Source organism: Nansenia antarctica, assembly GCF_963989245.1.
Source record: "Nansenia antarctica genome assembly, chromosome: 10".
NCBI classification, from domain to species: domain Eukaryota; kingdom Metazoa; phylum Chordata; class Actinopteri; order Argentiniformes; family Microstomatidae; genus Nansenia; species Nansenia antarctica.
In genome coordinates, this window is record NC_137680.1 from 2,137,157 (window position 1) to 2,159,656 (window position 22,500).

General features: G+C 44.2%; 2 protein-coding genes across 2 annotated transcripts in view; both read left to right on the plus strand.

The window, feature by feature from the left end:
- Positions 1 to 1,635: 1,635 nt before the first annotated feature.
- ddx61 (DEAD (Asp-Glu-Ala-Asp) box helicase 61) lies at positions 1,636 to 18,606 on the plus strand. Its single transcript, XM_080540818.1, has 13 exons — positions 1,636 to 1,697; positions 2,945 to 4,043; positions 4,130 to 4,193; positions 4,437 to 4,541; positions 8,604 to 8,733; positions 9,271 to 9,417; positions 11,580 to 11,674; positions 12,098 to 12,220; positions 13,158 to 13,286; positions 13,728 to 13,908; positions 14,191 to 14,292; positions 14,717 to 14,928; positions 16,449 to 18,606. The coding sequence occupies exons 2-12, from the start codon at positions 3,868 to 3,870 to the stop codon at positions 14,923 to 14,925; spliced, it is 1,461 nt and encodes a 486-aa protein (XP_080396944.1). The 5' UTR covers positions 1,636 to 1,697; positions 2,945 to 3,867; the 3' UTR covers positions 14,926 to 14,928; positions 16,449 to 18,606.
- Positions 18,607 to 19,049: 443 nt separating this feature from the next.
- LOC308166499 (mitochondrial import receptor subunit TOM40 homolog) overlaps positions 19,050 to 22,500 on the plus strand; it is an 8,434-nt gene continuing 4,983 nt past the window's right edge. The window contains exons 1-6 of the mRNA XM_080540821.1: positions 19,050 to 19,057; positions 19,770 to 19,975; positions 20,144 to 20,211; positions 20,686 to 20,778; positions 21,246 to 21,347; positions 21,805 to 21,910. Of these exons, the coding sequence (XP_080396947.1) occupies positions 19,771 to 19,975; positions 20,144 to 20,211; positions 20,686 to 20,778; positions 21,246 to 21,347; positions 21,805 to 21,910 (574 nt within the window). The 5' untranslated portion in view covers positions 19,050 to 19,057; position 19,770. The remainder of the gene's footprint in view (positions 19,058 to 19,769; positions 19,976 to 20,143; positions 20,212 to 20,685; positions 20,779 to 21,245; positions 21,348 to 21,804; positions 21,911 to 22,500) is intronic.

The following is a 22,500-nucleotide window of genomic DNA, read 5'->3' on the forward strand; positions in this document are numbered from 1 at the left end:
ACTCATCTCTGAACACACCTCTGCTTCCCCCTGTTAGGCTCCCCATCTTCTAACCACAGCCTTGGGCGGTCACCGTCAACCACACCACTGCCCCCTCACCACAGTTCCCCCAGGGCTCCTCCCACTCCCTCGCCTCACAGCCAATCGACGGGTAGTATGTCGGGCCACCAGTCCCCAATAGAGACCCAGGAGAGAGAGCCGCCGCTGCCAATGGTGCTGGGCTCCAACAACATGACAGCGGCTGACATTAGACTCATCCAGAGAGGGGCCGTATCGCTTCCTTTCTACCCTCAAGCGATGCACCACTCCCCCATGGCTGCTGACACTCTCATGCCAGGCGGCTTTTACTCCCCTGCTGGAGCTCAGAGACTTCTCTACCCAGAATCCCCTTTCATCCTACTGCCTACAAACTTCTCTTCTCAGCCAGCAGCTGGTCTCATTCCCACCTCTCAAATGAACTTTGGCGAATCACGGCCCTCTAGCCGCTGCAGCAACCAATCAGATGTCTCCACCATGAGTGTTAGCAGCAGCGGGGACAAAGGTGGTGACAGTTGACAGAGAGATGTTCCAGAATGAACGTCTTCTTATCAGTAATTATGGGTCGGGCGGGCTGCTTTTGCCAGTTTGAGTTGATGGCTGGTTGAGCCTAACTCAGAGAAGAACTGAGTATGTATGAAGTAAAAAAGGCACAATTGTTTGTTTACTACTGCCAAATTGTGCATAGTAAAAAAGATATTGACTCCAGCACCGCTACTACACAGATCTAGTGCTGATGTGAATGTATCAGGGATTCAGGGGTAACCAGGGGTAACCAGGGTAGGACCAGTAGGGCCTGACATTATGCCAGAGGTCTCCAAACTGGTTTGCTGAAGGCTGCTCACATGTCTCACGAAGCTGTACTTGCTTTATGCAGCAAACTTCAAATGACTGGCCGTCGTGTGAAACCATTTCTTAAAAAATTCCCATTCACACTGGAAGTGACTGTTATTGACTATTATTATATTATATTATTGAAGTGACTATTTTATATACAGTATATGATATATCTGATCTAATCTAATCTTATTGCAGTCTATAGGGAACCTGACCTCCTTATGGTGTGTGTGTGTGTGTGTGTGTGTGTGTGTGTGTGTGTGTGTGTGTGTGTGTGTGTGTGTGTGTGTGTGTGTGTATTGTAAAAGTCCAATCATGTATAGTGTGAGCCAGGTGTGTGTGTGTGTGTGTGTGTGTGTGTGTGTGTGTGTGTGTGTGTGTGTGTGTGTGTGTGTGAAATAAGTCTACGGTGTGTGTTTATAATTTCATGGACACTCTTTTGAGTTGTGTTAGATGTTGACCATGACAAGTTATTTTCACGTATAAGGCCAAAACAAAAGGCTTCTTTGTTTCTCTAAAAGTACTTCACTTTAATGAATATATAAATGTAGATGTTTATTATTACTGAAATAAATAAATATTTTTCTAGACGAAAAGAAATTCTATACTTTTTCATTTCCCACCGTTAATCAAATGTGAACGGGAGCCTGTGATTGGACGTCTGTGTGCTCGCGCAGCCAACGGGAGAGCCAATAGGAAGCAGCGAAAGAGACCAGCAGCCTAAAAGCGGAGCGCGCGGCCATGTTGAATTGTCAATGTTCTGAAAGAAGACAAGAGAGACAAAAGAATGACAAGTCGCTGGATGTCACGAAAAACGACATATTGTAAGAACTTTAAAGACTTTAAGCTTTCTTTGAATACCGAACTGATAAGAAGTAAAACTAGCGAAGACTTTCGATGACTGTTAAAGGTAAACCATGTTAACTCGGGCTGAGTTGAGTGAAAGAGGCCCCAACCAAACAGTCATTCTGGCTAAGCAAACACTAGTAGCTCGAGCTAGCTATTGCTACTAGCTTAGCCTAGCTGAAATAAATCTGAATTTCGTGTTCCAGCTGGTTCATTTGAAGTTAACTAAGTAGCAACTCATCGTATCTGTCGAGTGTCTTATCTAGTCAGCTAACTAGAAACTGAACTAGCTAATTCACATATGTTTTCCGCCAGTAAGCCACCTGCCTGCGTGCGAATTAGGTATCAACGTTACTTATTTGGCTAGCTGCTAGCTTAGCTGGTCCTGTTAGCTACCCAGCCATCCTCCTCATGCCAGTTGGCTTAAGTTCAGTCTAAACCCTGAATGAATTAGAAAGTTCCAGTTCCGTTGAACACTCTAGAATTAAACCCATTCGAATGAACATACAAATGGAACGTTTCGCGTTCGATATTAGAATTTAGAATGTTTAGAATTTAGAATTTCTGAAAGTCGCGTTCCGAACATCTGATTCTAATTCTGGCACACTATTAAGCAATAAAAACACCGTTTTTAGTTTCAGGGGTTATTCGGGCCCTTGTTTTAGCTACATTAGCTAGCTAACGTTAGCTTTGTTAGTTAGTTACGTTCAGCTAGACAACTTATCAACGTTTCTAAATGACTACTAGCTACTTGCGTGCGTTAATCAATTGTGTTATTATGTCATGGCAGTGATGGACTGAAAAGAGCCGTGGTAAATAAAGTTAAACCATTTACTGTTGAACAACGTTTAGTTTGGCTACAGGCTAACATACTCTGCTAGCTAGCTTGCAATGTGTGTTTTGTTAGTTTAAACGCTTTCGCGAAAAGTTGTCCTGCTTTACACTCGACACAGACCGATTGTTGAAGTACGTTCTGGTGTTTTTTTTTAGCTATCTGTTCACTGTTTGCATACGATTATTCGTATACAAAATTTACAAATCCAATTCGATCGAGTTTGATTTCGTTGGCGCAATAAGCAACCGGTGGCCAACACAGAGTCCATATGGAAGCAGCTCTCGTTGACGGTCTCGAGTTGGCTAGACCATTGATTCATGAGGTCTTATGTTGTTGTTTTTGTAAAGGTTAAAGTGTTTCCTGTGCTAATTGATGCTGTGGTGCTTCCAGGTGTCCCGGATTTAAGTTGAAGGTGAATTTCACAGAGGAGTTTTCAAACTGCCAGCTCCTCATGTACCACATAAACAGAAGAGCGAGGAGCTGAGGACAATACAAAACTCACACATTGAAAAGCTGGACTGTTCAAGTGGACAGCAGAAGTTGCATTGGCGCTATTTTCCTGTTCTTTTTGGGCCAAGAGACAATTTTGAGCATCATCACAACGCATGTTGAAGGACTCGGCACATAAGAATCATAGGAATAGCTCATGTGAATCTGTTCAGAGGACCATTATTCGTCACAGGCCTTTTTGAATGTAACAGACTAAGAGCACTTGGACTCCCAAAGCTACGAACCCTACGAACACTTAAGTCCAGGAGAAAAAGCTAAGAACCCAATGAACACTTAAGTACAGGAAAAAAAGCTAACCAGATCTTTGAACAACACAGCTAAAAGAAACACAAGAAATTAGAAAAAAAGCTGTAAAGTTATTTCAGCAAAAATAAGACTACTCCAGGATAATTTGGGCTACTTTAGAAGGTTGAACAAGTAGAATTCAGAAACAAAAAAAGCCTAATTCACAAAAGTTTATATTTTGAGCGGATATATGATCTATTTATTCATATAAATGCTTATTTCTCCCTATTTTGGGAGAGTTGTCCTGTAAATAGACCGTTTCATACGTCAGCCTCTTCTTTTCAAGAGGCCTGTACGTACAATTGTGTATACATACATTCTTTAAATTAGAAAAGCTAGAGACTTGAGTTTTTAGTTATTCCATTTTTAGAACTATTTTACACGAGGGCATTGGAACCGAGAGGATAAGACACAATTAAGGAAATATATTGAACAAAAAACAACAAGAGTTGAGCTTTACACTGAGTGACTCCTCCAAGGCATTGGAAAACTGTCAAGCAAGAGCTCCCACCACAGCCATGGCTACAGCAAGAACAGAGAACCCAGCGTCCCTCATGGGACTGAACAAGCCAAACGGGCAGCTCAGAGGACCGCCCAAGCCAGCTGGCCTTCAGTCAGGACCCCTGGCAGCTGCCCTGCAACCTGGAGCCCCACAGAAAGGAGGTAGCATCCCCCAGGGCAGCGGGGGCATCAGGTGAGATCATTATTCTTCAGTTGAAATTGTTGTATGTTACTGCGAGAATATAGGGTTGTCTTTTAATCTTTAACCCCTATGACCAGGTTTGGGGATGACTGGAAGAAATGCCTGCAGCTCCCCCCAAAAGACTGCAGAGTCAGAACCTCAGTAAGTCAAGAGTGCCTGTTTCATTTATGCATGGATGGTTGATGGCATGAGACAGCTAACCTGTAGTTAGTTGATGTAATAATTAATTGGAATTCTTCTGACAAAAGTTTTTAAATGTCAGAGTTCATGGCAATTGACTGTCACCCCCTTGATGAAACCCTGTGGTTCGAGTTATTGACAGTGCATTAGAAATGTCATTTGACACCTTGATGTGAGGATCAACCATTTACTCCTTTTCTCCAGGATGTGACATCGACCAAGGGGAACGAGTTTGAGGACTACTGTCTGAAGCGTGAGCTGTTGATGGGGATCTTTGAGATGGGCTGGGAGAAGCCCTCTCCTATCCAGGTACTGCTCTCTGCTGACCTGCAGATAGATGTGTTGCACCCGGGCTGTGACTTACCTGTGACTTACCTGGGGCCTCTTTATAAAACTGCAGAAGATTGAAGGATGTGTATGGACGAATCACAGAAAGTGCTTATACACAAAAATATTCAGATTTATAACACAATGCATCTGCACTTCCCATGCTGGTTTCCCTTTATAAATCACAATCAACACAACATTTTGCAGATGTGAGCGAGCGTCTTGTCCCACCCATTTAATGCCCATACTTGTGGGGGGGCTGGTGGCAGTTAGCAATCGGCGGTAGCCTAGGCCGGCTAGCAATCGGAAGGTTGCTGGTTCAATCCCTGCCTTTGGAGAGAGCTGCGTGTGGTTGGTCTTGAGCAAGGCACTTAACCCCTAATTGCTCCAGGGGTGCCGACTATGGCTGACCCTGCGCCTAGAGCAAAAAATACCAATTTCCAACAGTTGATGCATGGCAAATACAAATTTTTTAAAGGTTCCCTATAAATGGCCAGTGAAACGCCCCTAATTAATATTCAACCATACTGACTGCATGACGATAACGAATGTCACCAATCAAAATGTTCAGACTTTTATTTTTTTTAAACTGACGGAGATGCATTTTGGTGAGGGGACCACAACACAGACTCGCTAGACAAGCCAAAATATTGCAATGAAATAGATTTGGTGAGTAAACCCCACTGCTAGCTAGTTAACTATAACACTACTTAAAATTGTCAGCAGGCTTGTGTTAGTTGACTGGCGGGTGTGTCGTTGATTTTCAACAGCGCTGAAATGTATTTACATTTTTCTGGATAAAGGGCCGAACATTAAATTGTCTGCCAGCTTCTTAGCTTCTGGTGAAAGGGGTGTCACATAATACTGTGATCCCATCAGTTTCCAGATTGCTGATCGCTTAGCTTGCGCTTTTATTTTGACGTCACGAAAACAGAAGTCTTTGTTTGCTGTGTTCGGAATGGCATACTAGCATACTATTCATACTAGGTATGACATAGATTTTCGTATGCAGTGCGTTCACGCTGTATAGTATGTGAGAAATCTAATACGGATACTAGATTTTCCTGAGTCTTTGAGTATGCCATGACACTATTGAACTACTCAATCCCCATAATGCATTGCGCGTCTCTTCAGTCTTAGTCAAACTGCGTCATACAGCTTTTGTTTACATGATCTGAGAGCCTGGAGACCGAAAGCTCGTGATAAACATAGTTTATTGATTTGACACAGATTTGAGATTGCAGATGCTGCTTTTTCGTACTCTATTTGATACTCTTCAGCTGCAGCACCCCAGCTAAGTCTGATCACGGGGGGGGGGAGTAGAACTCTTTGGAGACACAGTATAGGGGGAAGCAGGTGTCTCAGGAGGCACAGTGCTGGGGGGGTAGTAGATGTCAAGAGGAGCAGCTAAGGTGTAACCTGAAGAGATGGGTCTTCAGTCTCCGGCGGCAGATGGGGAGTGACTCACAGCCGTGGGAAGCTCATTCCACCAGCGGGGAGCCAGTATAGTGAAGAGACGTGACCGGGCCGCGTCACTGCCGTGTTGGCGTAGAGGCAGCATTCTGGATGAGCTGCAGTGGTCTGATGGCGGAGGCGGGGAGCCCGGTCAGGAGTGCGTTCCAGTAGTCAAGTCACTCCAAGGTTTTTGGCTGTCTGGGAGTGGGTTACAGTAGAGTTCTCCACTGTGATGGAGAAGTTTGAGAGGGCAGGCTTTCCCAGGGATGAAGAGTAGCTCAGACTTGTTGAGTTTGAGATGGTCGGCTGACATCCATGTAGAGATGTCAGAGAGACATGCAGAAACACGTTGCCACATGTAGGTCAGAGGGGGGGGGGAAGGACAGGAAGAGTTGAGTGTCGTCTGCATAGCTGTGGTAAGCGAACCCATGTGAGGAGATTACCGAGCCAAGAGACTTGGTATAGAGGGAGAACAGTAGAGGCCCTAGGTTCGTGGAGAAGACAACGATTCTGTCCAAGTCACCTGGTAGGAGCGACCCGCCAGGTAGGAAGCAAACCAAGAGTGTGCGGTGCCAGAGATGCCCAGTTCTGAGAGGATGGAGAGGAGGATCTGGTGCTTGACTGTGTCGAAGGCAGCGGACAGGTCCAGGAGGATGAGAGGAGAGGGAGGAAGCTTGAGCAGTGGAGGGCCTCCGTGACAGCAAGAGACTAGTCTCAGTGGACCAGTCTCAGTGGACTGTCCAGCCGTGAAGCCGAATTGGTGGGGGTCCAGATGTTCCATCTTCCGGAGATAGTTAGTCAGTTGTTTAGATAGCAGAACGTTCAAGGGTTGGACAGAGGTCGGGTCAAGGGTAGGTTTCTTGAGGAGAGGCATGACTCTGGCTATCTTGAAGGCAACCAGGACAGATCCTGTGGATAAGGAGGAGTTGATTACGGTGGTAAGGAAGGATGTTGGAGGAAATGGATTGGAGAAGAGGGGATGTGATCGAGAGGGCATGTGGTTGCCTGTTTGGATGTGATCAGTATGAGAATCTCAACAGGGGAGAGGGGGGGAAAGATAAGCCAGAGAGCAACTGTCGGGCAGAGTGTCTGGAAAGGGTGTAGCATTGGTAGTAGAGAACAGTTTTCTAGCATTAGAGGCAGAAGAATGTATTTTGGAATGATAGTAGGATGCTTTATGGAATGGAATGGACTTTATTTGTCATTGCTACAGTACAGGTACCAAACAACGAAATTTAGGAGGGGTGGCTCCCCTGGTGTTAGGAAAGGGATTTTTTTTTTTTTTTTAGAAAAAGCATAAAAGCATAGAATCACAAGAAGGTAAGGAGCTGGTTTACATCAATAAAGGCTATGTACACAATCCACTGTACTATACTGCACAGATAGTCAACTAGGGTTGTCATATTGCACAAAGGTATTTTTTCACATTATTTTAAAGTGTCACAGTTTGCAGGCTTGAAAATGTACATGTTTGTGCCTCAGCACTAGCTGCCATACAATCCGTCCGGACTGTCCTGGGCCCAGAACTTAGACCTTTTCTGTGTTCAGGGCCTTGACGGCCCTGTGGTAGAAGCAGTCCTTCAGTCTGTTTGTCTTAGCGGCCGGGGTTCTGTACCTCCTGTTCGAGGGCAGCTTGACAAAGTGTACGTGCCCAGGGTGGGTCGGGTCCCTGGAGATCTTGGAAAGCTGGTTTGTTTGGGCTTCTCCTCAGCCTTGCTAGCAGGCCTCCCCGGCGGCCTCGCCTTTTCTTACGATCTCGCCGCCGGCGTTTCCGCCTCAGGGAGGGGACTGTGAACCAGTGCTCTCCCGCTAGCCTGGCGATGTCCTTGTCAATGCTGTATTTCTCCAGGAAATCCGCCGTTACTATCTTGTCGTTTTGCGTGCCGACTTCTAATAAGTCGAGCCTGCTGTAGGTACTATATACATAACTGTTCCCTATAAGTACTAAAAAAAAAGTGAACATACAAATGTTCTTAAAAACACAATGAAACACCAGTGTGGTTGCCCCCCGAGCTGCGGCGACTAAGCGCACGGCCATCTTGGAACATCTTTAGCAGCTGATGCGGAGGAGGTGTAGTTGGAGAGGAGAGTGATAGAGGTTTAGGTCATCAGAGAGGCAGTTTTTTTCTCCATTTCCTCTCAGCTGCCCTGAGCTCTATTCTACAAGCTTGTAGTGTTTCAGAGAGCCAGGGAGCACGTGGAGAGGATCGTGCTGGCTTCAAGGTTAGTGGACAGAGGGCGTCAAAGGATGAGGTGAGAGCGGACAGGAGGGTGGAGGATGCTGAGTCAGTGGATTGAAGGGAGAAGGATTCAACAGAGGGTAGGGAGGATAAGACAGAAGGAGAGGGTGGTAGGGGACAGGGTAAGTAGGTTGTGACGAGAGGGTATAAAGTTGTCATTTGAAAGTGGCGGCTCCATCAAAGCCCTACAATGTGATTTTGGTAAATGGACTGCACTTATATAGCGCCTTTATCTAAAGTGCTTTACAATGGCCTCTCATTCACCCATTCACACACACACTCACACACCAATGGCGGCAAGCTACCATAACTTAACTCTCGTGTTACCCTCCACCCCTCTGTCCTTTAGGAGGAGAGCATCCCCATCGCTCTGTCAGGTAGAGACATTCTGGCCCGGGCCAAGAACGGCACAGGGAAGAGTGGCGCCTACCTCATCCCTCTCCTGGAGAGGATAGACCTGAAGAAGGACTACATTCAAGGTGAGTCTCACCCGAGCAGCTGATATCCAACACAGTTAGCCACAGTTCCATGTCATCTGGCTTGTGTTCTGTAGTAGCGCATTCACAAAATGTTTGTCCAAGAAAGGATTAACCTTTTTCCTTTTTTATGAACCCCTTTTTGCACTTTTGCAGTTTTTTTTCTAGTAATGACTGTTTATTTTATATTTGGTCACTTTTGTTGTGAGCTTATTTGTGAAAACACCCCTGTAAATTGCAAACACACAATTGTGGTGCACAGCCAATACGCATTGGTAGGACACATAATCTCTGACATATGGCGCAGATTCATACACCCACACACACTCTGTGCTGAAATGCGTCTGGCACAAGGGAACAGCATGCTGATGGTCCACATTCTGTTTAGCAAGTTGGATGAAATTGAATGATGTGCCTGAGCTCATCCACTATAACTGAAACGGAGCTCCCCAGCACTTTCAAGATTCATCTCTACTGAGTGTAGATCATTGATTTCCATCAGAGCTTTAATGTGGTTGCCGTTCTCCCCTCCATCCCCAGCCATCGTTATGGTGCCCACGAGAGAGTTGGCCTTGCAGGTGAGCCAGATCAGCATCCAGGTTGCCAAGCACCTGGGAGGGGTCAAGGTCATGGCCACCACGGGCGGCACCAACTTGAGGGATGACATCATGCGTCTGGACGAGACAGGTACAAACGGATTTGTATTGTTGTGTTGCACACTGATTCACATGTATGAAAACAGCCATGACATGACATGCCATGTTCAGGGATGAAGCTTAAAGCAGCCCCATTTTGCACCACTCCACCATGGTTAAACAGTGTGACACCAATTTGGTTGTTAAGTCTGACGTCAAACGTGACGTTTAGCAATTTCCGGGTCAAACCAGAAATTCCCTCCACCAGAGTACCAGTGTCGTTTTTTAGACTCGGATCTATTCATACAAGGGACACAGCACTTTCAAATTTTCCCATATTTGTCAGCGTCTTTGAGCCTCGGAAAAGCGCTATATAAATATAATGAATTATTATTACTGAGGCATTTTGAAGACAGCGCCTCAGCCAACTTTGGACCCGGAAACACGTCACGGCTTAACAACCGAATAGCTATGAAACATTTGTTTGTCGTTCCAACGCCCCCACCCGCTCAGTTGCTCTGACCTACCTATGGGGGAGGGTGATGCGTCATGTCAGCTATACGTACATCATGCTATACAGAGCGGGGCCATATGATTACTCCCAAGTTCAAATGCATTTTGATTAAATACAGTGGGGTGCAAAAATGTGGGCACCCCTAGTCAAAATGCCTTTTACAATTAATATGTAAGTGAAAAGAAGCAAACCTAACCTCTAAATGGTACAAAGTTAAACATGACACATTTCATCACATTTTAAAGCAAGTTACAATATATATATATATTTTTTACTTTTTACATTTTAAAAATGATAAAACAACGAAAAAGGCCTTGTGCAAAAGTTTGGGAAGGCTGCCTGCTGGTACTTTGTAACTCCCTCGCAACTATAGAAGCTTGCAAACGCTTCCTGTAGCCAGCTAGAGCCAGAGTCTTTCAATTCTTGTTTGGGGAATTTTCCCCCATTCTTCCTGGCAGGACACCTCGAGCTCAGAAATATTCTTCGGCCTTCCTTCATGCACGGCATGTTTGAGATCTCTCCACAGATTTTAATAATATTCAAGTCTGGGGACTGATAGCCATTCCAAAACCATCATCATCTGTCTTTCCTGGAGGTACTTCATGGTTGATTTTGAGGTATGCTTCGGGTCATTGTCTTGCTAGAATACCCAACCTCTCCAACTTACATTTCTGGACTGACCTTCGAACATTAGCCTCTAGAATGTCTTGATATTTGGTGGAATCCATCCTTCCTTCCACCTGCACAATATTGCCTGTGCCCCCAGCTGCTACGCAACCCCGAAGCATAATGGGCCCACCTCCATGCTTACATTTGGCACGGTAGCGTTCTTTTCAAATGCTTCACCCTTTTTTCTCCAAACATACCTTCTATGGTTGTAGCCAAAAAGTTCAATTTTGGTTTTGTCAGTCCGAAGCACTTTGTTCCAATAGGCTTCAGGTTTCTCAAGGTTTTCTTTTGCATACTTCAGACGCTTCATTTTGTGTTGAGGTTGTAGGAAAGGCTTTTTTCTGGCAACTGTGCCATGTCGGTCTTTGTTGTTTAAGGTATGCTGTATTATTGTCCTGTGAACAACTAGACTGGTGTCTGCTACTCTTTTTTGCAGCTCTTTTGCAGTGATGTGTGGGTTCTTTTGAACATTTCTCACCAGATGTCGGGCCATTCTATCTGAAAATGTTCTTGGTCTTCCAAGTCTTGACTTCAATTCCATTTATTTTCAATTTTCTGATGTTTCTGACAGTGGAATTGGGTAGTTTGCGTAAAAATTTGCAGAAAGGTGTCATGTTTAACTTTGTACCATTTAGGGCCGGTTTCAGAGACAAGGCTTAAGCCTAGTCCTGGACTAAATCACACTTTCAATGTAAAATCTCCATTGAAGATGCTTTTTCGTCTAGGATTAGGCTTAAGCCTTGTCTGTGAAACCGGCCCTTAGTGTTCAGGTTTGCTTTCAATCACTTGGAGATTAATTGCGACCCATGTTTAAACTAGGGGTGCCCTCATTTTTGCACCCCACTGTAAGTGTCCTGACTGAATATGGCTATAAGGATACCAATTGCTTTGCCTCAAGTCTGTCATTGAACTTTGCCTGAACTACGCAGTGTGGTTGTTGATGATCAGTAGTCTTGTCTCCCCGAGTTGTGCACAACTCCTTATGGTATGGCTTTATGTACTTCCTGTTTGCTCCCCCCTCCCTCTCTCAGTACATGTGGTGATCGCTACACCAGGCAGGATCCTGGACCTGATAAAGAAGGGCGTGGCCAAAGTGGATAGAGTCCAGATGATGGTGATGGATGAGGTGAGGCTTGTCATTTTATACCATCCTTCTCATTATCAATCATGGGGCCAATCGAAGTAGCTTTTTTAGTGTGAATGGATGTACTACTAACGCAGAAGCTCATTTTGCCACCTGCTCTTGGATTAAACATGGTGTTGTGCTGCTTAGAATATCAACCCAATGTGTTTACAGGCTCCCAATCAAATTGAGTCTAAAGGTCAATGCACACAGCGTGCGATTTTGTCGTACGACAACATTCGATTCTCAATTCACACCAATGAATGTGAATGGCGAATCGAATGTTGTCGTGCGACAATATCGCATCGCACTCCGTGTGCATTGTGTCATTGAGATGCAAAAGGAATTCGCCGGTGCGACAAAATCGCACGCTGTGTGCATTGGGCTTAAGAAATTTTTATCCTGATTCCCACTCTCTCCCCCCAGGCGGACAAGCTGCTGTCCCAGGACTTTGTGGTCCTGATTGAGGACATCATCAGCTTCCTGGCCAAGGGCAGGCAGATCCTGCTCTACTCTGCCACCTTCCCCTGCAGCGTGCAGAAGTTCATGGTGAGAGGATGTGCCATGATTAATTAATAATTCATTACATTTATATAGCTCTTTTTTTTCCGAGGCTCAAAGACGCTGACGATATGGGATAAACGGAAAACACAGAATCGTGCCGAAGTGTCTCTGAGCAAGGCACTACACCTCTAATTGCTCCGGGGTTGCCTATAATGGCTGTGACCCCTTGCCTAGATGCCCCCTCTAGAGCATAGATTTATTTCATTGTTCTCTGTGCAGTGACAAACTTTGAATCTCTTTCCTTCCTTTTCCCCTTTCCTTAAATATGAGTTGGTAGGTCTTACAAATGTATTAGATTAGGAAGTTGTGATAACTTCTCTGTATCATGTTTAAATGTGTTTGGGGGGGAAAATGTCCGGTCTGCAACACAAGCAGTATGATAATTAGCTTATCAGTTCCCCTCTCGTTGCCCCCAACAATAGTATGGAAACGGGTCTGGAGCCAATAAACACTGGCTTTGCAGCCCCCGGTGAGAACACCCAGGTAGCAAACAAGCTTGAGCCAGTGGTCTTAAAAAGCATTTGTAGGCGCGCTTAGGTGGCGTAGCGGGTTAAGCGTTGACCATGTAACCGCAGGGTCCCCGGTTCGATTCCGGCCGGGGACGTATCCTGCATGTCATCCCTCCTCTCTCTCTCACCCATCCTTCCTGTCTAAATCTCTACTATATATCTGTCAATAAAATGGGGAAAAAACTGCCCCACTCAGAAAAAATTACTTAAAAAAAACAAAAACGTTTTTAAAGCATTGGAGCGCCAGCAACGGATCATTACATGGGTCTGCTGAAGAAGAAGACCTCCATGAGAGAGGCGCTTCGAACAAATATTCTGATGACACTTTGGAAGCGATTATTATCGACTAATTGGTCTGTTGTGACTGACATCTGTTTCCCACCCCTGTGCTTCCCCTCTCTCTCTCCCTCCAGGCCAAGCACCTTCAGAAGCCCTACGAGATCAACCTGATGGACGAGCTGACTCTGAAGGGCATCACCCAGTACTACGCCTACGTCACAGAGAGGCAGAAAGTCCACTGTCTCAACACCCTCTTCTCCAGAGTGAGTGTGGCGGCATGGCTAGTTGTGCTTTAGACTGGTCTACACACACGGGTGATGAATAGGTTTACCGTAGACCTGCAGACATTGGTTGGTTCTCAGGGGCTCATGCGGAGGCTTTAGTTTGATGGGCTAATGCCGAGGTTCTGAAAGTGGGGTCTGCAGACTCCTGAAAGTCCATGAGAGGTGGTCTCTGAGAAATATCACCGGTACACGATGAATTGGCTCATAATCCCGACCACAAAGTTTGAGAACCGCTGGGTTAATGTGTTTTTTGGGTTGCCCCCAATGACCTGAGTTTGGTACTTACTTGGTCAGGTAAATCCAGTCTAAAGCAATGGTTAACCTCGTTCAGTATCAGACAATTCCCAACAATTTTGAGATTTCATCAAGTTAATGATGAATATTTTGTCTCAAAAGTCCTTCTGTTTGTTCTCCCAATAGCTCCAGATCAACCAGTCGATCATCTTCTGTAACTCTACCCAGAGAGTGGAGCTCCTGGCCAAGAAGATCACCCAGCTGGGATACTCCTGCTTCTACATCCATGCCAAGATGATGCAGGAGTACAGGAACCGCGTGTTCCACGACTTCAGGAACGGACTGTGCAGGAACCTGGTCTGCACGGGTGAGTGAGCTGTTTTGAGTCATGGGTGTATTTATTTATTGGAAGGATCCCCATTAGCTATACCCATAGGCATGAGCTACTTTTAGTGGGGGTCCACATTTAAAACATACATTACATTTAACATATAAAACATACGTAAATTACAAATATCAAACATTAAAATATATCGTGCATCATACAATTTTACATTTGGCATAATAAAAAACACTTGTATATTCTAGATGTTGTAGCGGTTGATCGGTTGATTGACATTGATTTCTTCTTTCTTTCTTTCCTACTCAGATCTGTTCACCAGGGGAATTGACATTCAAGCGGTGAACGTGGTCATCAACTTTGACTTCCCCAAAAATGCAGAGACGTACCTTCACCGCATTGGAAGATCAGGTGCGTGAGGTTTACCCTGGGAATGCTCCCACTAGCGGCACAATGAGTTATTCCATGTGTTTAATGCGGTTATTGCCACTGTCAAATCAGATGTTCGGTGGGGGGGGGGGGGGGGATAAAAAGAAATAGCTTCCTCCTTCTTGCATTATGGCTGCCAATGGCCCCTGGCCTGAGCATTGATTACTTTTTCCTGCTATGACTAAGTTGCTTTGGATAAAGGTGTCTGCTCAATGCCTAAAATGTAAATGTAGGCTTCTCTCAAGACTAGAATTTAGTAGACTACTCAAGCTCTTTGGCCAGGTCTCTCTTGGAGTAGAGCTCCGTTATATCAATTGGATCTGCCATTTTGAGTGAGGGATGATTTGAATAGAATAAATTGTCAACCTCGTTTTATGTAATGACAATCTCTTTTCCTCCTTTTCAGGGCGGTTTGGTCATCTGGGTCTGGCCATCAACCTCATCACCTCGGAGGACCGCTTCAACCTGAAGTCCATCGAGGACCAGCTGGTGACCGACATCAAGCCCATCCCCGGCAGCATTGACAAGAGCCTGTACGTGGCCGAGTTCCACTCTGCTGACCCAGACGAGGACGAAGAGATAGGAGGCAGGCACGGGGAACACAGCGCAGCGTAAACGGTGAGGTTTCCATTTCTTTTATTATTTTGTTTCTTTTGAGTCCACTTCTCTCAGACCAGTGTTCCTGAAGCTATGTATTTTTAGACAGTCGGGGACACGGTGTGGAGACTCTCACAGACTCTCATACAGACTAAAACTGTGTGACTCTAATTATACACACACAAACACAAGACAGTGTGTTCAAAAAGCGGGGAGAATAAAGACCAGTGCCTGCTGTTGTGCTGATAGGAGGCATCCAACTTTCATTAGGTAGATTAGCTGAGGTTTTGCAGGACTTCAAGGTAAGTCTCTCATGCAACAGAACAGCAATCGACACCAGCTGAGATACTGACTAGCCAAACAGACACTGAGCCAATGGTCATTTCTCTGAGAAAGGCACTGTTGCTGAGTGTTATTGACTGACTGTGACTGGTGGATATGAATGATACTGTAGCTGTGGTATGTTGTGTTTTTGCTACACGTTCAGTTTCATATGTACTGTTTCAGGGTATCCGCGGTGTCTTGAAACGTATTAAAAGTTGATGAATCAATTTTGGGAAAATCAAGACCCTTAAGTATTATGAATGAATGAATGAATGGACTTTATTGTCATTGCTACAGTACAGGTACCAAACAACGAAATTTAGGAGGGGTGGCTCCCCTGGTGTTAGGAAAGGGAAAAAAAAAACACTTTTAGAAAAAGAATAAAATCACAAGAAGGTAAGGAGCTGGTTTACATAAATAAATAAAGGCTTTGTGTACATTGTACACAATCCACTGTACTATACTGCACAGATAGTCAACTAGGGTTGTCATATTGCACAATAGTATTTTTTCACGTTATTTAAAGTGTCACAGTTTGCAGGCTTGAAATGTACATGTTTGTGCCTCAGCACTACACCTGATTTTTTCAGTCCAGCAGCTGCCATACAATCCGTCCAGACTGTCCTGGGCCCAGAACTTAGGTCTTTGCTGTGTTCAGGGCCTTGACGGCCCTGTGGTAGAAGCAGTTCTTCAGTCTGTTTGTCTTAGCGGCCGGGGTCCTGTACCTCCTTTTCGAGGGCAGCCTGATAAAGTGTATGTGCCCAGTCTTATCACAATTTTATGAGGTTTTGAATTTTGTAGGTATTTGAGTCCTAAAAACTTTTAGTAAAAGTTAGTGAATTTATTAGTTTTATTAAAAAACTAAGATGAACCGGAAATTCTGTTGTATGATAGTGGTCTAGTCTATTGCAAACTAAAACTGTTAAGTTAAAGGCGTCACTGATGTCAACGGTTACAGCTCCAAGTGGCGGTGAGGTCTGGAAAAATATTGACAAGGTCTTTAAAAAGTCTTAGAAAGGTATTGAAATTAACCTCAAGATTCCTGTATATACCCTGAGTAGGTAACATAGACACGGCTGTTCTAGTGTCAACTGTCACTTAGATCCAACTGTCACTTAGATCCAACTGTCACTTTCAAATTAACCTCAAGATTCCTGTATATACCCTGTACACATTTGATTACATTTTTTTCTAACTTGAGCTTGTTTCTTTTTCAGGAGAACGAGGCATCTGGCATTCAACACACCCATCCTCTGCTGCACACAGACACGGACTACTTTCAGATTTAATATTCTTTTGTCCTCCAACTAAGTGTCATCGGAATGCAACTTGCAGTTTTTATTTTTATTTTTTATTTCTGTTTTTAGTTTACAGCAGTGGTCGGTTTGCTTGGATTTGGCATAGTTTACAGCAGGTGTGTTGCCTAGGCAACACGTCTCGCACCCAAACCGCCAACTGTCAATCAACCTCTTATCTGGCATTGTGCCATACTGCCAGTGTGTCACTGCAATGGATCATTACATGGTACCATTTGTGCTCTGTTGAAAAAGGCCCACCATCCCACTTGTCAGGTTCAACTTTCTGTCGATTTATCTGAGTAGGTGGCATGCAACGAAACCTATTGAAACCAAAGCTGAACATGTTTAAAAAGAGAATATGGATTAAAACTCCAGAAACCAAAATGACCCTCTGCTTTGACTGCTGTCTGATAGCTATCATGGTGCTATATGGAGGGCCCCTAGACCAATGTTGAAAGATGTAGAAACTACTTTTTAATAGTCATGTTTCAAAGTGTCCATGTAAATGTGACTACCTAAAGGTGACTGTACGGGTCATATGTTAGCGACACTTCCGGTTGATTTTGTCATTGAAGAAGCACACAGATCCAATGATGACGAGTGTCGATCAGTTTACGGAATGTTTATTTGTTTGTATTTTATGGCCTCTGAAGCCCCCGCTATAGCACCAGATAGTTCCATAACTCTCAAGGTAACAGATTTATCGTGACAAGGGAGTTAGTCTGACATGTGGGGAAAATGGGCCTTCATCAACAGAGCATGCATTTCATTTTGATGTGCAGACCCACAAACCCCCATTGGGGCGCCACGCTGAAACCAGCCATCTTGTTCTATCAATCCTGACTTTGCTGTCGCTCTCACACTTCCTCTCGTTCACTCACTCAAGTGCCTTAATCAAACCTCCACCACTCCTGGCTCATACTGTAGATCTGAGAAGGTCTTGTCTTGTCTCTAGTCCGGGGGAAACAAGGAACTAGGTCGAAGGCTCTTGTTTCTAAAAGAGCTTCTATGAATTAGTTATTTCGCCACCCTCGCCTCAATCCAGTCTTTTAGTTTTGTTGCGTCTTCCAAGAATCTGACTCAGTTTGTATAGAAGCCCCCCCCCCCCCCCCCCTCAGTATTTACAGTATGCGCTTCCAGACATCCACCAGGAAGCAGGAGAGGTGAACCTGTTTCTCTGTAAGACAGGAAATCGTTTGTTTCGTTAATGGAGATCTGTAGGTGGGGGAATCTCTTGCATCTCATCCTATTTTTCTGAAAACAATTGTACTTTGAAAGAGTTGCTGTTTTTCCCCTCTTTCCTATAGCTGTGTTATATCATGTGACGGGGGGGGGGAGATTTTTTAATGAGGGTAGGTTGTAGCAGTTATCTCCTTGGCCAAAGCACAGTATTCTACCCTAAATCACGAAGATGTCGCCAAATACATACAGGGGTCACTGGCAAATCACTTTTCGCAGTCTTCATCGTCCATAGCGCCAAACATAAATAGATTTGTCTCATCCTTGTCAGGGATTCAGAAGATGGCTGGCCTTAGCATGGTGTCCACCACCAGCAGAAAAGGGACTATTGTAATGCAGCTAAACCCTAGAATGACCTCCTAAAATTTAAGAATACTGATTGTTTCTCCAACTCTTACTTCTGGAGTACCGCTGTCGATGCTTGTGTTTGGTTAAAACTGATTCCATAATCAGTTATCCTCTATTGAGGCATTACTTGGAACAGCGAAAATGGGACTTTGATTTGATCGCTGTGAGATGTTTGTGTTAATTTATATGGAACAGTTGAACAGCATCACCAGGGGTACTCCAGGGCTTGGCGTATGGAGACGTCAGTAGACCTCTACATGTTGTTATTGAGTAAGGTTGACAACTTGTAAATGGTAACTGATGTTGCCGTGTGAACCATTGCTGACCATTTTATTATGTCCCAAACTGAAGTCTCGGTAAAGTGATATTCCCATTGCATTGGTCTTCGTGTCAGCAGAGGGAAGATGTAACGTTTGATTGGAGGATGGATGCCAAGTTTTTTTTCTTCTGCAAATTGTCAATGCCAGCGCCTCCGTGGAATAAAATAAAGTCCAGCTGATTCTCCATTCCAGTGTTGTTTCTTGTGTGAATTAATGCATGTGGCATGTTTACAATTGGGACAAATTCTAGTCTGTTTAGCTAGCTACAATTACTTAGTGACTACGCTTAGACTTTTATTTTATTTTATTATGGCTGTACTGAAGAGAGGTTATTGGTTGAGAAGCTCAGGATGCATACAAAACCCCCAAAGTATTTGGTTTAAAAGTGTCCAAAGACACGAGTACCCTTGGAATGTCATTCAATTGAATGAACCGATTCAGAAAGCCCTTTGGGGGGCGTGTCCTAGTTGAACGTCTTGACTAATCGTAAAGAAGTTAGTGTTTCCAGTAGCCAATCCGCGGCTTAGTATAGAAGAGGGGGCGGGGTCAGAACGTTAGCACTGGAGGTTGTCTTTGAACTTTGCCGGTGTAACATTACCTCTGCACACAGGGACAGTCAACGTGAGTAATAATGCATGTCATTTCAAGAATAATAGATATATAAAATCCATTATTTTAAAAGAGCGACTCGTCGTGTATCTATAGCTAATGGTGATGATGTGTTATTGGTATCTAATGCATGCATAGACAGTGCACAAGTTCTGCAAGCTACTGTCGCTAAAGCTAGTTCTCTATCTACAATGTGACTTGTAACAATGTAACAAGCGACCCAATTACTCTCTATACCAAGTATGTGGTGAACGAGATGGTCTCTGCATGGCCACGACACCTTTGACCTAGTGTAGTCTATAGATCTATATATCGTGACGTTAGAATTATAAGGTTCTATCTCCATTTTTGTCAAAATTGAGTTTTTTTACATAATCTGATCCATTAGGTGTTTATTAATGCCTGTGTGGTGTTATTTTAAAAATGTTGACATTTTTCTTGTTAGTAATTAATAAAATACAAAGATTCCATCTCACAAAACATAATGGAATGTAAAAACTTTGAAGCTCAATATCTCTGAACTGACCTAAACGGAGATAGAACCTTATCATTCTAACCTCACGATATAACTATGTATAACTACTAGAGTACATACTGTACTTTTTTGCATAAGCCAGCGAACTGAACTGTCCTGCAGCTTTAGGCATAATGAAAGATTGTTTTAGATCCTTACACATTCACTCAAGTAGTTCACCCTTTCTCTGTCTCTCACATCCTGGTGCAGTATGGGCAATGTGTTGGCTGCCAGTGCCCCAAATCCGCCTCCTGTCCCCCTGGACAGTGCTGGCCAGGGGGGGGCCCCTGGTTTGATATCAGTCCCTCCTCCAGGGTTCGTCATGCCCCCAGTCTCTCCGTCCTCCACCCCCAGCCAGGACGAGAGTCCCCTCCCCAACCCTGGCACCTATGAAGAGTGCCACCGTAAATGTAAAGGTACAGGTGGTCTGATGATGTCATGCTGTGTACTGATCGAATAGCTCAAGGGAGCGATTCAGAAGCATTGCTGACATTCTAGTGTCTCATTTCTTCTGCTCAGCACTTGAGTGTTAAAAACTGGGTTATAAAGGCACAATGTGTTGCATTTGTTTTACTTTGTTTCAGAGGTGTTCCCCATGCAGATGCAAGGAGTGCGACTATTGGTCAACAAGGGCCTGAGCAACCACTTCCAGGTCAGTTTCTGGCTGCAGGCCAATCAAAGGTGGCGATTGTCCTACAGCACATTACATGGCCCCCCAACATGAGTCATTAATGCCATTGTACCTGTATACTACAGGGTATCCTCGGTGTCTTGAAATGTCTTTTCACGATTTCATGAGGTCTTGAATTTTGTAGGTATTTTTTCGGAATTAGACTCTGTCCAAAGAGTTTGAGTCCTAAAAACTTTTAGTAAAAGTTCATGAATGTATTAGTTTTATTAAAAAACAAAGATGAACCGGAAATTCTGCTGTATGATGTGGTCTAGTCTATTGCAAACTAACTGTTAAGTTAAAGGTGTCACTGATGTAAACGGTTACAGCTCGAATTGGCGGTGAGGTCTGGAAAAGTATTGACAAGGTCTTTAAAAAGTATTCGAAAGGTATTGAAATTAACCTCAATATTCCTGTATATACCCTGATACTATGTTTGTTGTCTCTGTGCTGCAGGTTAACCATACGGTCTCTCTGAGCACCCTGGGGGATTCTGGGTACCGGTTTGGGGCCACCTATGTGGGCAGCAAGCAGACTGGCCCTGCTGAGGTGATTCTCATGGGCGAACACAACCATTAGCAACCAAACACAACCAAACACAACCAATAGCTTCTTGTCCCTAGCTCATCATAACCCTTTGATGCTGACCTGAAAGAAATGTACTGTATATGGCTAATCGGAAGGCAATCACTGTATTAGATACCCCCATCTGCTTAATTTTTGTATAATTTTGCCATTTAGCAGACGCTTTTAATCCAAAGCGATTTACAATTACGAATTACAGGGACATTCCCCCTGGAGTAACTGAGGGCTAAGTGCCTTACTCAAGGGCACACTAGTAGTGGTGTGGTTTCAGGTGGGATTTGAACTCACAACCTTCCGATCACAAGTCCAACTCACTATCCACTAGCGCCACCACTATCTCTCTAGGTCACTATCTCTGCTTCCCTCAGACCCGCTAACACCAGTATTCTGTTGATGACTAATGTCATGTTGTATGTGCTGTACCTTCCCAGTCCTTCCCAGTCATGGTCGGTGACGTGGACGAAACTGGCAGTCTGAACTCACAGGTTATCCACCAGCTCACCAGTGCAGTGCGCACCAAAATAGCCCTCCAGGTAGGTGACTGTAGACGAGAGAGTGCGGGGGGGGGGGGGGGGGGGGGGTGGTAACAAGGATCTCACATATCACCTCTAGTGGTTTAATATTGACATGATACAGGTTTTGAAAAGTCAGTTAGGCTCCCATGTTATTTTTAACGCGATGCAATTCAATGACAGTATGAATGAATGAATGAATCGTTTAATGACCACACGACCTAGGTCGGTGGAATTTGTTTTCGGTACAGCTCAATACAGCAGTGTCAAAAAACATACACACATTGCACATAACTATCACATGGACATGTACATACATAACCACAAGACAAGAACATAGTCAATATTTACAATTTATAAAGTGCAGTACGTCTGGCAGGGTTAACGTGCAGTGAGTCAGGTGTTGAGAGTCCTTATAGCAGAGGGGAAAAAACTGTTTTTGAAAAGTCATTGTATATGCGTTGTTTGTGTGTTCTAGACCCAGCAGCACAAGTTTGTGAACTGGCAGTGTGACATGGAATACCGCGGCGATGACTTCACCTCTGCCGTAACCCTTGGCAACCCAGATGTCCTTGTCGGATCTGGTAAGATCATCTTGTGACATAAAATCTCACTTGAGCCAACAAAGCACACTCGCTAGTCAACTAACACAGCTTGTTTTGTGAGCCTGCTAACAATGTAAAGTAGTGTTATAGTTAACTAGTAGTAGGGATTAGATTAGATTAGATTACCGTAGATTAGATTAGATTCACTTTATTGTCATTTACATAGTACAAGACAATGCAACAAAATGATTGTGCGTCTAACCAGAAGTGCAACAAATAGCAATTATATTGCAGTGATAAGTAGCAGTATTTACAGCAATCTATACTGTAAAGTGCACTTTATTACTCACTGAATCCATTGCATTGCAATAGTTTGGCTTGACTAGCAAGTCTGTCAATGATTTTTAACAACGTTGACGTTTATTTAAAATGTTCAGAATAAAAGTCTGTCAAACAATTTGATTGGTTGCCGACTTGTTCCCGGTTTCACCAGCTGACGTCACATATAGGAGTATTTGGTTAGAGTACATAACAGCAAAACAGGAAAACCCCCAGAAAAACAGAGGCACTGTCATGATGATGGTGATGGTTAAGCCCAATTTATACTTCTGCGTAAATTCTACGGCGTA

Excerpts from the sequence above, each read along its gene's own strand:
- ddx61 (XM_080540818.1), top strand. The coding sequence starts at position 3,868 with ATGGCTACAGCAAGAACAGAGAACCCAGCGTCCCTCATGGGACTGAAC. Across the intron at positions 9,418-11,579 it reads CATGCGTCTGGACGAGACAG|TACATGTGGTGATCGCTACA; the intron begins GTACAAACGGAT and ends TCCCTCTCTCAG. Across the intron at positions 11,675-12,097 it reads AGATGATGGTGATGGATGAG|GCGGACAAGCTGCTGTCCCA; the intron begins GTGAGGCTTGTC and ends CTCTCCCCCCAG.